This window comes from Mandrillus leucophaeus, unplaced genomic scaffold (genome assembly GCF_000951045.1).
Source record: "Mandrillus leucophaeus isolate KB7577 unplaced genomic scaffold, Mleu.le_1.0 Scaffold14, whole genome shotgun sequence".
Taxonomy (NCBI): Eukaryota; Metazoa; Chordata; class Mammalia; order Primates; family Cercopithecidae; genus Mandrillus; species Mandrillus leucophaeus.
This window is the reverse complement of record NW_012101365.1, coordinates 2,370,816-2,386,298: the sequence shown is the minus strand read 5'-3', so window position 1 is coordinate 2,386,298 and position 15,483 is coordinate 2,370,816. Positions and strand designations below refer to the sequence as shown.

General features: G+C 43.0%; 1 protein-coding gene across 1 annotated transcript in view; it reads right to left on the bottom strand.

Annotated features, from left to right (window-relative positions):
* ZYG11A (zyg-11 family member A, cell cycle regulator) overlaps window positions 1-15,483 on the bottom strand; it is a 59,425-nt gene that overhangs the window by 40,694 nt on the left and 3,248 nt on the right. The window contains exons 2-3 of the mRNA XM_011973882.1: window positions 7,087-7,252; window positions 323-1,074 (exon numbers count right to left, since the gene is read on the bottom strand). Of these exons, the coding sequence (XP_011829272.1) occupies window positions 323-1,074; window positions 7,087-7,252 (918 nt within the window). The remainder of the gene's footprint in view (window positions 1-322; window positions 1,075-7,086; window positions 7,253-15,483) is intronic.

Below are 15,483 nucleotides of genomic sequence, written 5' to 3'. Positions count from 1 at the left end.
CATGCCTGTAATCCCAGCTACTCGGGAGGCTGAGGCAGGAGAATCGCTTGAACCCAGGAGGCGGAGGTTGCAGTGAGCCGAGATCACACCATTGCACTCCAGCCTGGGCAACAAGAGCAAAACTCCATCTCAAAAAATAATAATATTCTCACAACCTACCACATAGTAGGTGCACAATAATCATTAATTATTAAATAAGCTGTTTAAGGATTTTTTTTATCTGTCTCCGTAACCCTAATACCTGGTAAAAATTCTGATCTATAGCACAAGTTTAATAATGTTCTAAACAAATGCAACAAAACTTATTTAGATAAGAACAAACCCTCAAGCCTTGCTTTGTAGTAAAGAAGTCAGAAGTGCCAGCATCCGTGGCCAATAGTCCCACAAATTGCATGGCAGGCCGCTGTTGTATAAATAGTTCTACAGCTTCATCAGTGATGCAACTGCCCCCAGAAATATCCAATGACACAACATTGGGCAGGATATCCTTCTGCTGTAGCAAATGAAAAGCTAGGTCTGATTTGAGTTGCCTGTGATCAGAAATATCAAGGTGAAGCAGACATGTAAGTCCTCTAATGACTGCAAGAATTTGTGGTTTGGTCATGCTCAGGCATTTTAGATAGTGCATTGTAAGAGACTTCAATCGATCCTTACAGGTAAGCAGTGCAGAAATATCAGTGACCAGAGTATTAGAGATATCTAAGCTTTCCAGTCTTGGTAACTGAGAAACATTAGCCAGGTCTTCGGTATGAAAACAAACATTAAAAACACTTAAAATGCGAAGACCAGTGAGCTGACTAAAGAACAGTAATCTTGAATTTTGAGGGATGCTTGTCGAGTCTAACAGGAGACACCGGAGGTTTTGCTGGATCCAGCTACTGCTGCAGAGTCCACTTATGATGTCTGGAACTGGGAGGTCAGCGTGCACTGCAGTAGCGTTCAGTTCAATGAGCTTATGATGGCAGAAGGCTTTTATGAATGCAGCTGTAGAGATTTTAGCTTTTTGGATATTGACCAGCTTCAGTTTCATTTGGTTGCCTCGGAAAATGCTTGCTGTTCTGTCAGTCAGCTTGCCTATAAAAGAACCAGAACCAACTTGTAATGACGACTAGATCTCATGTCTTTCCAGGATAAAATGTGGCAAAGAAGACAGATGCTAATAATAACAATAATGACAACATTTACTGCTCTGTGCTAGCATTGTTCTAAACTCCTTTAATAAGATTATTATCTCGGCCGGGCACGGCGGCTCAAGCCTGTAATCCCAGCACTTTGGGAGGCCGAGACGGGCGGATCACGAGGTCAGGAGATCGAGACCATCCTGGCGAACACGGTGAAACCCCGTCTCTACTAAAAAGTACAAAAAAACTAGCTGGGCGAGGTGGCGGGCGCCTGTAGTCCCAGCTACTCGGGAGGCTGAGGCAGGAGAATGGCGTGAACCCGGGAGGCGGAGCTTGCAGTGAGCTGAGATCCGGCCACTGCACTCCAGCCTGGGCGATAAAGCGAGACTCCGTCTCAAAAAAATAAAAATAAAAATAAAAATAAAATGTTGAATTAGCCAGGCATGGTAGTGCACACCTGTAGTCCTAGTTACTCAGGAGGCTGATATAGGAGGATCACTTGGGCCCAGGAATTTGAAGTTACAGCAAACCATAATCACACCACTGCAGTCCAGCCTGGGTGACAGAGTGAGACCCTATCTCAAAAAAAATAAAATAGGCTGGATGCGGTGGCTCACACCTGTAATTGAAGCACTTTGGGAGGCTGAGACAGGCAGATTACCTGAGGTCAGGAGTTTGAGATCAGGAGTTCGAGACCAGCCTGGCCAACATGGTGAAACCCATTTTTACTAAAAATATAAAAAGTTGGCAAGGCGTGGTGGTAGGCCCCTGTAATCAAAGCGGGAGGCTGAGCCAGGAGAAATGCTTTAACTTGGGAGGCAGAGGTTGCAGTGAGCTAAGTCATGGCAGCGAGTTAAGATCACACCACGGCACTCCAGCCTGGGCAACAAGAGCAAAACTCTGTCTCAAAAAAATAAAAAATAAAAAGATAAAAACAGCAGCATTCAATGAGGTAGGAAGAAAATCAGGAAAATATGATGACTCAGCTGCCCAGAGAAAAATGCAGGACACCAAGGGAGCAATTGGTAACATGATTCAGGAGTTTAGGATAACGGGCTGAGAACTCTGGGGAACGACAGTCGAGGAGGTAAAATAAACCAAGGAAAATCACATAAGGAGTGTTCAGAGTGAGAAAAGTATCCAAGACAGGTCCTTAAGAAGCACAAAATACTTAAGGTGCAGATAGAAAAACAGAAGGAAATTGTGGAAGAGTAATCCAGGATACAAGAAAAAAAACAAAACAGAAAACTACTCTAAACCAGAAAGGTGAAGGAGAGTAATGATCACTAAAAGTCAAACCAACAAGAAACGCTGACAATTTTTTTTTCCACTTTTGTTGCCCAGGCAACCTCTGCCTCCCAGCTTCAAGCGATTCTCCTGACTCAGCCTCCCGAGTAGCTGGGATTACAGGCATGTGCCACCACATCCAGATAATTTTGTATTTTTAGTAGAGACAGAGTTTCTCCATGCTGGTCAAGCTGGTCTCAAACTCCTGACCTCAGGTGATCTACCCGCCTTGGCCTCCCAAAGTGCTGAGACTGGCGTGAGCCAATGCGCCCGGCCAGTTTTTTTTTTTTGAGACAGAGTCTCACTCTGTCGCCCAGGCTGGAGTGCAGTGGCCGGATCTCAGCTTACTGCAAGCTCCAACTCCTGGTTTACGCCATTCTCCTGCCTCAGCCTCCCGAGTAGCTGGGACTACAGGCACCCACCACCTCGCCCGGCTAGTTTTTTGTGTTTTTTTAGTAGAGACGGGGTTTCACTGTGTTAGCCAGGATGGTCTCGATCTCCTGACCTCGTGATCCGCCCGTCTCGGCCTCCCAAAGTGCTGGGATTACAGGCTTGAGCCACCCCGCCCGGCCTTTTTTTTTCTTTTAAGAGACAGAGTCTCACTCCTGCCCAGGAATGCAGTGCAATGGCGTGATTATAGCTCACTATAGCCTCGAACGCCTGGTTCCAAGCAGTCTTCCCGCCTAGACCTTCCAAAGTGCTGGGATTACAGGCATGAACCACCGTGCCCAGCCACTCCTGATAATTTAACGGATGTAGGCAATGATCATCCATCTATGGCCGCCGCCATCACAAAAACAAACCAACCTTATCAACTCCCTGAAGAAAGCACATAGCACCACTCCAAGAGTTTAAAAAAAAAAAAAACCGACATGAACTTGATCAAGCATCTACCTCCAACGTTCAAGTGACAGGATATACGGGGATCGGAGGAACACGTCAAAATCATAGCACTTATATGACAAAATACCTATTACAAGAAACTTTATACAACAAATGATCAGTTTTATAATCTGGGGTTACAGGTGTGAGCCACCACATCCGGCCGTAGTTTTTGTATTTTTAGTACAGATGGGGTTTCACCATGTTGGCCAGGCTGGTCCCAAACTCCTGACCTCAAATGATCTGCCTGCCTCAGCCTCCGAAAGTGCTGGGATTACAGGCATGAGGCACCGTGCCTGGCCCATAATCAATTTCAGAACCTCAAAATTTCCATCACCTCAGAAAGAAACCTTGTGCCCGTTAAGATTTTACTTCCTTTTTCTCACATCCCTCCAGCCCTAAGCAACCAATAGTCTACTTTCCATCTCTATGGATTTGCCTATTCTGAACATTTAATATAAATTAAATCATCCAATATGTGGTCTTGTGTGCCAAACCTTTTTCATTTAGCATGTTTTTAAGGCTCACATTGTGCAACATGTGTATCTGTACTCGTTCCTTTTCATAGTCGCATATTCTACTGTATGGACATACCACATTGTATTTATCTGTTTTTCGGTTGATGGACATTTGTGTTGTTTTCACTTTTGGGCTATTATGAATAATATGGTACCATAAAGATATGTGTACACATTTTATTTTTAAACTTAAAAAAATTGTATTCTAAACTTTCTCTGCCCCATATGAATCTGCAGGAATGTGTAAAAGTTTCTATGTGGATATAAGTTTTCATTTCTCTGAGTGAAATTGCTGGATGAAATGGTAACTCGTTATCTTTCTGAGGAACTGCCAGACTGTTGTTTGTGGCTGTGCTATTTTACATTCCCACCAGCAGTATCCAAGAGTGTCTCCACGTTCTCACCAAGACTCATCTGACATTTTGATTATAGCCATCCTAGTGGATGTGAAATAGTATCTGTTGGGCTTTTAATCTGCATTTCCCTAATGACTAACGGTGTTGAGCAACTTGTCATGTGCTTATTGGCCATTTGTGTCTTTTTTTTTGAGACAGAGTCTCTGTTGCCCAGGCTGGAGTGCAGTGGCGCGATCTCGGCTCACCACAACCTCTGCCTCCTGAGTTCAAGTGATTCTCCTGCCTCAGCCTTTATGCTACCATAAAGATATGTATAAAAATTTTAGTTTGTGTTATTCTAGAAACTTGTCCCTTTCGTGAAAGTTATCGAATTTATTGGCATACACTTGTTCACAGTATTCCTTTCTAATCCATTTCATTTCTATAAGGTTAGTAGTTGTGTTCCCTCTTTCATTTCTTTTGCATTTTATTTTTGATACATAATTGTACATATTTGGGGGTATAGTGTGATATTTCTATATGCGTATATATATTGTGATCATCAAATCAAGGTATTTAGTATATCCATGACCTTACCCATTTATCATTTTTTTGTGGTGGGAAAATTCAAAATCCTATCTATTTTGAAATATATAATACATTATTGTTAATCATAGAAACCCTACTGTGTAATAGGCCACCAGAATTTATTCCTCCTATCTAACTCTAACTTTGTACCTGTTGAGTAATCTCTCCCTATTTCCCCTTTCTTCCCCTCTCCCCAGCCTCTGGTAACTACTATTCTATTCTTTTCTTCTATGAGATCAACTTCTTTAGATTCCATGAGTGAGATCATGTGGTATTTATCTTTCTGTGCCTGGCTTATTTCACTTAACATAATGTCCTTCAGGTTCATTTATGTTGCCGCACATGACAGGATTTTATTTTTTTTTATGGCTGAATAGTATTCTACTGTGTGCATATTCCACATTTTCTTCATACATTCCTCCACTGATAGACACTTAGATTGATTCCATACTTTGGCTATTATGAAGAGTGCTGCAGTATATTTTTATATATTCATGACAAATCCTTTTCTTACCTTTTGATATTTCTATGCTACAAAGTTTGCGAGTTTTTTCAAATTGTTGCAAATCTCCAAAAAAAACCCTGCAGTATATTTATTGAAAAAGATTTGCATATGGGTGGATCTGTACAGTTCGAACTTGTGTTCTTCTCGGGAGGCTGAGGTGGGAAAACTGCTTGAGCTGAGGAGGTCAAGGCAGCAGTGAGCTATGATAGTGCCGCTACACTCCAGCCTGGGCACCACAGCAAGACCCCATCTCAAAACAAAAACAAAAACATTATCAAGCAGAATAAACAAAACAAAACTTAAAAAGCAGTAGCACATAAAAATGACCAAGTGGGATTTGTCCAAGGGATACAAGGTTGGTTTAACATGCAAAAAGCAATTATGTAATATACAATATACAGGCCAGGCACAGTGGCTCATGCATGTAACCCTAGCACTTTGGGAAGCCATTGCACTACAGCCTGGGCAACAAGAACAAAACTGACTCAAAAAAAAAAAGAGAAGCCAGGCACAGTGGTTCACGCCTGTAATCCCAGCACTTTGGGAGGCCAAGGCCGGTGGATCACGAGGTCAGGAGTTCGAGACCAGCCTGGCCAACATAGTGAAACACCGTCTCTGCTAAAAATACAAAAATTAGCTGGGCATGGTGGCAAGCGCCTACAGTCCCAGCTACTTGGGAGGCTGAGGCAGGAGAATCACTTGAGCTCGGGAGGAGGAGGTTGTGGTGAGCCGAGATCACGCCACTGCACTCCAGCCTGGGCAACAGAGACTCTGTCTCAAAACAAAACAAAACAAAACAAAACATAAATGGCCAATAAGCACATGAAAAGCTGCTCAACACCGTTAGTCATTAGGGAAATGCAGATTAAAAGCCCAACAGATACTATTTCACATCCACTAGGATGGCTATAATCAAAATGTCAGATGAGTCTTGGTGAGAACGTGGAGACACTCTTGGACACTGCTGGTGGGAATATCCATAGAGATGAAAAGTAGACTAGTGGTTGCTTAGGGCTAGAGGGATGTGGGAAAAAGGAAGTAAAATCTAATGGGCACAAGGTTTCTTTCTCAAGTGATGGAAATTTCGAGGTTCTAAAATTGATTATGGGCCAGGCACGGTGCCTCACACCGGACGTGATGGCTCACACCTGTAATCCCAAGTTATAAATAAATAAATAATAAAATGCCCTTTTTTTCCTTTCTTTTTTTAGTGGAGTTCTTTAAGTACAGCTACAATGGGAGGTAAGACTCATAACCATAATGAAAAGAATGGTAAACAAGACTATAGCAAGAGCATTTTGAAAAAGCTAGAGAGCAGGCTGGGCGTGGTGTCTCACGCCTGTAATCCCAGGACTTTGGGAGGCCAAGGCAGGCGGATCACCTGAAGTTAGGAGTTCGAGACCAGCCTGGCCAATGTGGTGAAACCCTGTCTCTACTAAAAATACAAAAATCAGCCAGGCATGGTGGTGGGCGCCTGTAATCCCAGCTACTTGGGAGGCTGAGGCAGGAGAATCGCCTGAACCCAGGAAGTGGAGGTTGCAGTGAGCCAAGATTGTGCCACTATACTCCAGTCTTGGTGATAAGAGCGAAACTCCATCCCCAAAAAAAAGAAAGCTAGAGAGCAGATGGATAAGTAATAACTTAGTAAGTGAAGAGTGGAAAACCAAGTCAATAGCAGGGCTAGCCTAGAAGACAATTTCCATCATGGAATCCCAGAAAGAGTGAGTCTCAACTTCCAGACAAATGAAGTGGAAATACTTTGTGAGAATCACAATAGGAACTGTGTGTGAAAGTGCTTTTCAAATAGTAAAGTACTGCAAGAGCTGACTTTAGAGAAGGCTTATCACTACCTTGCCAAGTCATCACCCTGAGAAATCGATCAGCTACTTCCTGAGGGAAACTCCAATGCTCCGGAAGGCACAGCGTTCCATCAGGTCTTTCAGAACACAGTTTCCCCAGGTTAGCAATCAGGACATTCAGGCAGATGTTCACCAAAGTGTAGGGAGATGCCTCTTCCTAGCAAACAAAACCCCAAACAAATTGTGTTAGAACACACCTGCAAAAATTCAACATAAAACTAGTCATGCCATACATATTCCATTTGATGAGGGTATGTGAAGAAACATCCTTCATACTCTAATAATGATTTATATGTAACGAAACTACCTCATTCCAACGTTAACTGAATGGAAAATTTAATCTGTTGTCTCTTCTGTTGTACAGCTGTCCCTCAAAACCTGCAGGAGATTGGTTCCAGAACTCCCCGACCAGCATCCACAGATGCTCAAGTCCCCTAATATAAAATGGTGTAATGTTTGCATATAACCTATGCAGACATTCTCATACACTATAAATCATTTCCAAATTACTTATAAGCACTAATACAGTATAAATGCATTATACTATATTGTTTACAGATTGACAAGGAAAAAGTCTGGACATGTTCAGTACAGATACAGGTTTTTTCCCCCAAATATTTTCCATCCAAAGTTGGCTGAATTCACATATACTGAACCCACAGTCAGAAAGAACATATTGTATCTTGAAAAACATTAAGTTCTTTTTTTCTTTTTTTTGAAATAGGGTCTCACTATCGCCTAGGCTGGAGTGCAGTGGCACAATCATAGCTGAATGCAGCTTTGACTTTCCCAGTCAGTTGATCCTTCCACCTCAGCCTCCTGAGTAACTGGGACTACAAGCTCATGCCACCACGCCCAGCTAATTTTTTGTACATTTTATAGAGTCCCACTTTGTTGCCCAAGCTAGTCTCGAAACTCCTGGGCTCAAGAGATCCTCCCACCTTAGCCTCCCCAAGTGCTGGATTACAGGCATGAGCCACCGCACCTGGCCCCAATATTAAGTTCTCTTAATCCTTTACTGATCACCTGTTCTGTGCTAGCCACTGAAAATACAGAGATGGGTAAGATACACTTCTAGTCCCTTTAAAGTTAACATTTACTGAAGAATACAAACAAGAAATTGACAATTTCAGTGCAACATTTGGAACACTTCAAGCAGAGATCACATGGTCATTCATTCAACAAATATGTATTCATTGATTATCATGTGTCTACTCCCAAAACTATTCACAACCTCAAACGGTGATACATCCAAGGTCCTATGAAAGTGTAAGAAACTGACAGGAAGGTGAGGCTACAAAGTCATGTACAGACTCATGATTTTTGGAATTACAATGGTATAAAGTAGAAACCATACTTGAAATTTTGAGTTTTGATCTCTTCCCGGGCTAGTGACATATAATATGATATTCTTTCAATGCTGGTCAGCAGAGTGAGCTGCAGCTCCCAGTCAGCCACACGATCACAAGGGTGAACAAATACTACTTGATATCTTCTTGAACACTATGCCTGCTAAACCATCAACAAGTGTCAGTGGGCTCCAATGTTTAGAAGGACAACTAGTGACCCTATTGATGTAGCTTCTCCATCATCCAGCAATTAACTTTTAGTTCAAAGCTTCAAACATTCTTCAGGCCCAGCGTGCTTTCAGCTGTATATGTTAACAGTGAGTACCCATATGACCACTGTTTTTCACTGTCAGTATCAATAAATTCCATGAGATATTCAACACTATAATGAAATGGGCTTTGTGCTAGATGATTTTGTTCAACTGTAGGCTTATGTAAGAGTTCTGAGCACATTTAAGGTAGGTCAGACTAACCTATATTTGGTAGGTTATGAGTATTAAATGCATTTTGGACTTAGAATATTTTAAATTTACAAGGGTTTTATTGGGACATAACCCTATCGTAAAGCAAAAAATGCTTTTCTCCTCTACAAAACAGAAAGGCTGGCCAAGCGTGGTAGCTGTTAATTCCTGCACTTTGGGAGGCCGAGGTGGGTGAGTCACTTGAGGTCATGAGTTTGAGACCAGGCTGACCAACATAGCAAAACCCTGTTTTTACTAAAAATACAAAAATTAGCCAGGCATGGTAGCACATGCCTATCTATAGTCCCAGCTACTCAGGAGCCTTGAGGCAGGAGAATCCCTCGAACCCAGAAGGCTAGAGAGTGCAGTGAGCTGAGATAGCATCACTGCACTCCAGCATGGGTGACAGATGCCATGTCAAAAAAAAAAGGTGCTCTAAAATTAACTGTCGGGCAAGGTGCAGAGGCTCACTCCTGTAATCACACCACTCTGGGAAGATGAGGTGGGTGGATCATCTGAGTTCGAGACCAGCCTGGCCAACACGGTGAAACCCCGTCTTCACTAAAAATACAAAAATTGGCCAGGCGCAGAGGCTCACACCTGTAATGCCAGCATTTTGGGAGGCCGAAGCGGTTGGATCATGAGGTCAGGAGTTTGAGACCAGCCTGGCCAACATAGTGAAATCCCGTCTCTAATAAAAATACGAAAAATTAGCCAAGGGTGGTGGCAGGCGCCTGTAATCCTAGCTACTGGGAAGGCAGAGGCAGGAGAATCACTTGAACCCGGGAGGCGGAGGTTGCAGCAAGCCAAGATTGTGCCACTGCACACCAGCCCAGGTGACAGTGCGAGACTCCGTCACAAAAAAAAAAAAAAAAGAAAAAAAAATTAGGAAGGCATGGTGGCAGGAGCCTGTAATCCCAGCTACTCAGGAGGCTGAGGCAGCAGAATCACTTGAACAAGGGAGGTGGAGGTTGCAGTGAGCTGAGATCACACCACTGCACTCCAACCTGGGTGACAGAGTGAGACTACATCTCAAAAAATAAAAAATAAAATAAAATAAAATTAATTAATTAAAATAAATAATAAAATAAACTGTAGGCCAGGGATGGTGGCTCACACCTGTAATTCCAGCACTTTGGGAGGCAGAGGCGGGCTGATCACTTGAGGTTAGGAGTTCAAGACCAACCTGGTCAACATGTTGAAACCCCATCCCTACTAAAAATACAAAAATTAGCTAGGTGTGATGGCTCACGCCTGTAATCCCAGCTACTCGGGAGGCTGAGGCAGGAGAATCACTTGTACCGGGGAGGCAGAGGTTGTAGTGAGCCCAGATCGTGCCATTACACTCCAGCCTGGGTGACAGAGTGAGACCCTGTCTCAATAATAATAATAATAATAATAATAATAAATTGACTGTGGTAAGGTTACGCATCTATGAAAAGTCTCCTGGTCAGGCACAGTGGCTCACACGTGTAATCCCAGCATGAAAGGTCAAGACAGGTAGATCACGTGAGCTGAGGAGTTCAAGACCAGATGTGGAAACATGGCAAAACCCTGTCTCCACAAAAAATACAAAAAAATTAGTCGAAAGTGGTAGGGTGTGCCTGAGTCCCAGCTACCTGGGGGGGCTGAGGCAGGAGAATTGCTCCAGCCCAGGAGGTCAAGGTTGCAGTGAGGCAATGAGCCATGACTGCACCACTCCACTCCAGCCTAGGTGACAAAATGAGACCCTGTCTCAAAAAAAAAAAAAAATTATAAGTCTCTGAATTGCAAAATATATATAGACACTCAAAGTAGCATCCATAAAGTTCAGCTTACAATAAAATATCAGACATGAGAAGCAGGAAAAAAAAGTCAATAGAAACAAATCCCAAAATAACTTTAATAACCTAACAGACAGGAATTTAAAACAGCTATTATAATTCACGGGTTTAAAACAGAACATGAACACAATAAGAGAACAAATATGGAAACACCAGAAAAACAGAAGATATGAAAAAGACCAAAAGGAAATGTCTAGAGTTGAAAAAATACACCAGGCCAGACACAGTGGCTCACGCCTGTAATCCCAAAGATTTTGGAGGCCGAGGTGGGCAGATCACAAGGTCAGAAGATCGAGACCATCCTGGCCAACACGGTAAAACCTCGCCTCTACTAAAAATACAAAAATTAGAAGCTGGGTGCAGTGGCTCATGTCTGTAATCCCAGCATATTGGGGAAAAAACAAAAACAAAAAAACAAAACAAACAAACAAACAAAAAAAAAACAGCAGATAGGATTATCAGCACATCAGAACTACAAAATAAGAGATCACTAAAGATGAAGTCAGGACAATAGAAATGACTCAAACTGAAACAGAAAAAGGCTGGGGAAAAAGTTGAAAACCATGGTGCCCCAATTAAGGCACTTCTTAACCGATCTTAAGCAGCCTATTAGAAATATATAATTGAAACTCTAGGCCAGCATGGTGGTTCACGTCTGTAATCCCAGCACACTTGGAGGCCCAGGCAGGCAGATCACTTGAGGCCAGGAGTTCGAGACCAGTCTGGCCAACATGGTGAAACTCCATCTCTACTAAAAATACAGAAAAATTAGCTGGGCATGTTGGCACACACCTGTAAATCCCAGCTACTCAGGAGGCTGAGACATGAGAGTCCCTTGAGCCCAGGAGGCAGAAGGTTGCAGTGAGTGGAGATCGCGCTCACATCAACCAAGCAAGACTTGGTCTCAAAAACAGTAAAGAGGCTGGGCACGGTGGCTCACGCCTGTAATCCCAGCACTTTGGGAGGCTGAAGTGGGCAGATCACAAGGTCAGGAGATTGAGATCATCCTGGCAAACATGGTGAAATTCCATCTCTACTAAAAATACAAAAATCAGCTGGGTGTGGTGGCGTGTGCCTGTAATCCCAGTCCTAGCTACTCCGGAGGCTGAGGCAGGAGAATCTCTTGAACTAGGAAATCGGAGGTTGCAGTGAGGTGAGATCAAGCCACTGCACTCCAGCTGGGTGACAGAGCGAGACTCCGTCTCAAAAAAAAAAAAAATTGCTTTGTGGTTTAATATCTATTGAGTTGTAGTTAATTAATTCACTGGGTGCAAATTTGATGTCTCTATTTTTTTTCTTTTAATTTTATTTTTATTTTTGAGACAGAGTCTAGCACTGTTGCCCAGGCTGGAGTGCAGTGGCATGATCTCAGCTCACTGCAACCTCCACTTCCCGGGTTCAAGTCATTCTCGTGCCTCAGCCTCCCACGTAGGTGGGACTACAGGCATTCGCCATCACATCTGGCTAATTTTTGTATGTTTGGTAGAGACAAGATTCTCCAGGCTGGTCTTGAACTCCTGGTCTCAGGTGATCCGCCCACCTCAGCCTCCCAAAGTGTGGAAGGCTGAGGTGGGAGGATTGCTTTAGATCAGAGCTCAAGACTGGCCTGGGCAACAAAGCAAGACCCAGTGTGTCTTTATGTCATTTTATTTTTTTAAGTTCAAATCAGATGCAAGATGCAAGACCCACTGATTTCGGAAGCAAAATAGACCAAAGCAGAATAAACAAACAAAAAAAGCACAATATGGGAAACTTCTAAAAACCAACAATGAGAAAAATTTTATGATGGGGGAATGGACACAGAAGGAAAAAAAAAAGTATGATCACTGAATTGTCATCAAAACAAAGCATGCCAGCCAGGTGCAGTGGTTCACACCTGTAATCCCATCACTTTTGGGAGGCCAAGGTGGGCGGATCACAAAGTCAGGAGTTTAAGACCCACCTGGCCAATATGGTGAAACCCCATCTCTACTAAAAATACAAAAATTAGCGGGGCATGGTGGCACGTGCCTGTAGTCCCAGCTACTCAGAAGGCTGAGGCAGGAGAATTGCTTGAATCCGGGAGGCAGAGGTTGTAGTAAACCGAGATCGCGCCACTGCACTCCAGCCTGGAGACAGAGCGAGACTGTCTCAAGGAAAAAAAAAACAAAGTACAATACAGGAGAAACACTGTCAGATCCATGAAAACATCTTTCAAAAGTGAAAATGAAATATATTCTCAGATAAACAAAAGCAGAGACAGCTTGTTGCCAGCTCATATGCTATGAGAAATATTAAAAGTTCTTTAAGCTCCCCCCAAAAAAATGACCGGCTGGGCACGGTGGCTCATGTCTGTAATCCTAGCACTTTGGGAGGCTGAGGTAGGCAGATCACCTGAGGTCGGGAGTTCGAGACCAACCTGACCAACATGGAGAAACCCCGTCTCTACTAAAAATACAAAATTAGGCCAGGAACTATGGTTCACGCCTATAATCCCAGCACTTTGGGAGGCCGAGGTGGGCGGATCATAAGGTCAGGAATTCAAAACCAGCCTGATCAACATGGTGAAACCCGTCTCTACTAAAAACACAAAAATTAGCCAAGCATGGTGGTACGCACCTATAATCCCAGCTATACAGGAGGCTGAGGTAGGAGAATCGCTTGAACCTGGGAGGTGGAGGCTGCAGTGAGCTGAGATCACGCCACCGCACTCCAGCCTGGGCAACAAGAGCAAAACATCGTGTCAAAAAAGAAAAAAAAAACAAGAGGGATATTTGGGATCTAGAGAAAAAGAAGTACTGAAAACAGAAACATGTGGCTAAATATAAAACTTTTTTTCTTAATTCTGAATTTCTTTAACATAACTGATTGGTCAAAACAAAAATAAAAACAAAATACTGTGTAATTCTTAACATGGAGAAGTAAAATGCATTATTTCCATAGTATAAAGAATAAGATAAGAGCAAGGAAAATCAAAAAATATTGTTATAAGCAGTGAGGCCAGGCATGGTGGCTCACACCTGTAATCCCAGCGCTTTGGGAGGCCATGGCCAGTGGATCACTTGAGATTAGGAGTTCAAGACCAGCCTGGCCTACATGGTAAAACCCCATCTCTACTAAATACACAAAAATTAGCCAGGTGTGGCTGGGCATGGTGGCTTATACGCCTATAATCCCAGCATTTTGGGAGGCGGGCGGATCACGAGGTCAGGAGATCGAGACCATCCTGGCTAACACGGTGAAACCCCATCTCTTCTAAAAATACAACAACTTAGCCGGGTGTGGTGGTGGGCGCCTGTAGTCTCAGCTACTTGGGAGGCTGAGGCAGGAGAATGGCGTGAACCCGGGAGGCGGAGCTGGCAGTGAGCTGAGATCATGCCACTGCACTCTAGCCTGGGTGACAAAGCAAGACTGTCTCAAAAAAAAAAAAAAATTAGCCAGTTGTGGTGGTGGGTTCCTGTAGTCCCAGCTACTCAGGAGGCTGAAGCAGGAGAATCACTTGAACCAGGGAGGTGGAGGTTGCAGTGAGCCAAGACTGCACCATTGCACTCCAGCCTGGGCAACAGACTGAAACTCCATCTCAAAAAAAAAAAAAAAAAAAAAGTAAGAAACAGTATAGTGGTGGCATATACCTGTAATGTTAGCGCTTTGGGAGGCCAATGCAGGTAGATCGCTTGAGCCCAGGAGTGTGAGGCTGCATTGAGTTATGACCACGAGACTACACTACAGCCTGGGCAACAGAGCAAGACTTGGTCTCAATAAAAAAAAAAAATTAATTAATTAAGTAGTATCTTTAAAAGTAAATATGAACAGACAAAGATGTAATTTTAAAGCCTAGAGATATGGCTCCCAAGCTTTTTGGTCCTTGTACCACTCTATACTCTTAAAAATTGGGTTATAGCTATCAACATATACCACGTTAAAAATTAAATCTTAGCAATCTTTAAAATACACATTAATTCACTTAGGAAATATTAAAAACTCAGAGCATGTTAACATAGATAACATTTTCGATGGCTTGCCTGTAATCCTAGTACTTTGGGAGGCTGAGGTGGGTGGATCATGAGTTCAGGAGTTCGAGACCAACCTGGCCAACATAGTGAAACCCCATCTCTACTAAAAATACAAAAATTAGCTGGGAATGGTGGCGCACACCTGTAGTCCCAGCTACTTAGGAGGCTGAAGCAGGAGAATCACTTGAACCTGGGAGGCGGAGGAGGTTGTGGTGAGCCAAGATCACACCACTGCACTCCAGCCTGGGCAACAGAGCAAGACTCCGTTTCTATATATATATAAAAAAAATAAATTTAAAAAGCCACAATTTCCAAAAGAATTAAAAACTAGCTTAGTTGAGAACAGCAGCACTGTTTTACATTTTTGCAAATTTCATTGATAGGTGGGCTAAGTTTCATTGAAGAGATGGGATCTCTGGGATTCTGGAGGTGCTGGGGTCCACACTTTGAAAACAGCTACCTTTGAGTGACCATTAAAGGGTAAGAAGGAGAAAAGGAGAGAAAGAGAGAAAGGGAGAGAAAGAGAGAACTACTAAGTCAAAAGAGAACATGGTATTTGCTAAGTAATTCAAAAGAAAAGGAAAAAACAAGACAAATGGAACATATATAGCAAAACACGGTAGACTTAAACCCAACAATACTGATAATTATATTTACACCAATTAAATAGCACAGAATGGCCGGGCACGGTGGCCCACATCTGGAATCCCAGAACTTTGGGAGGCTGAAGCCAGGAGTTTGAGACTAGCCTGGGCAACACAGC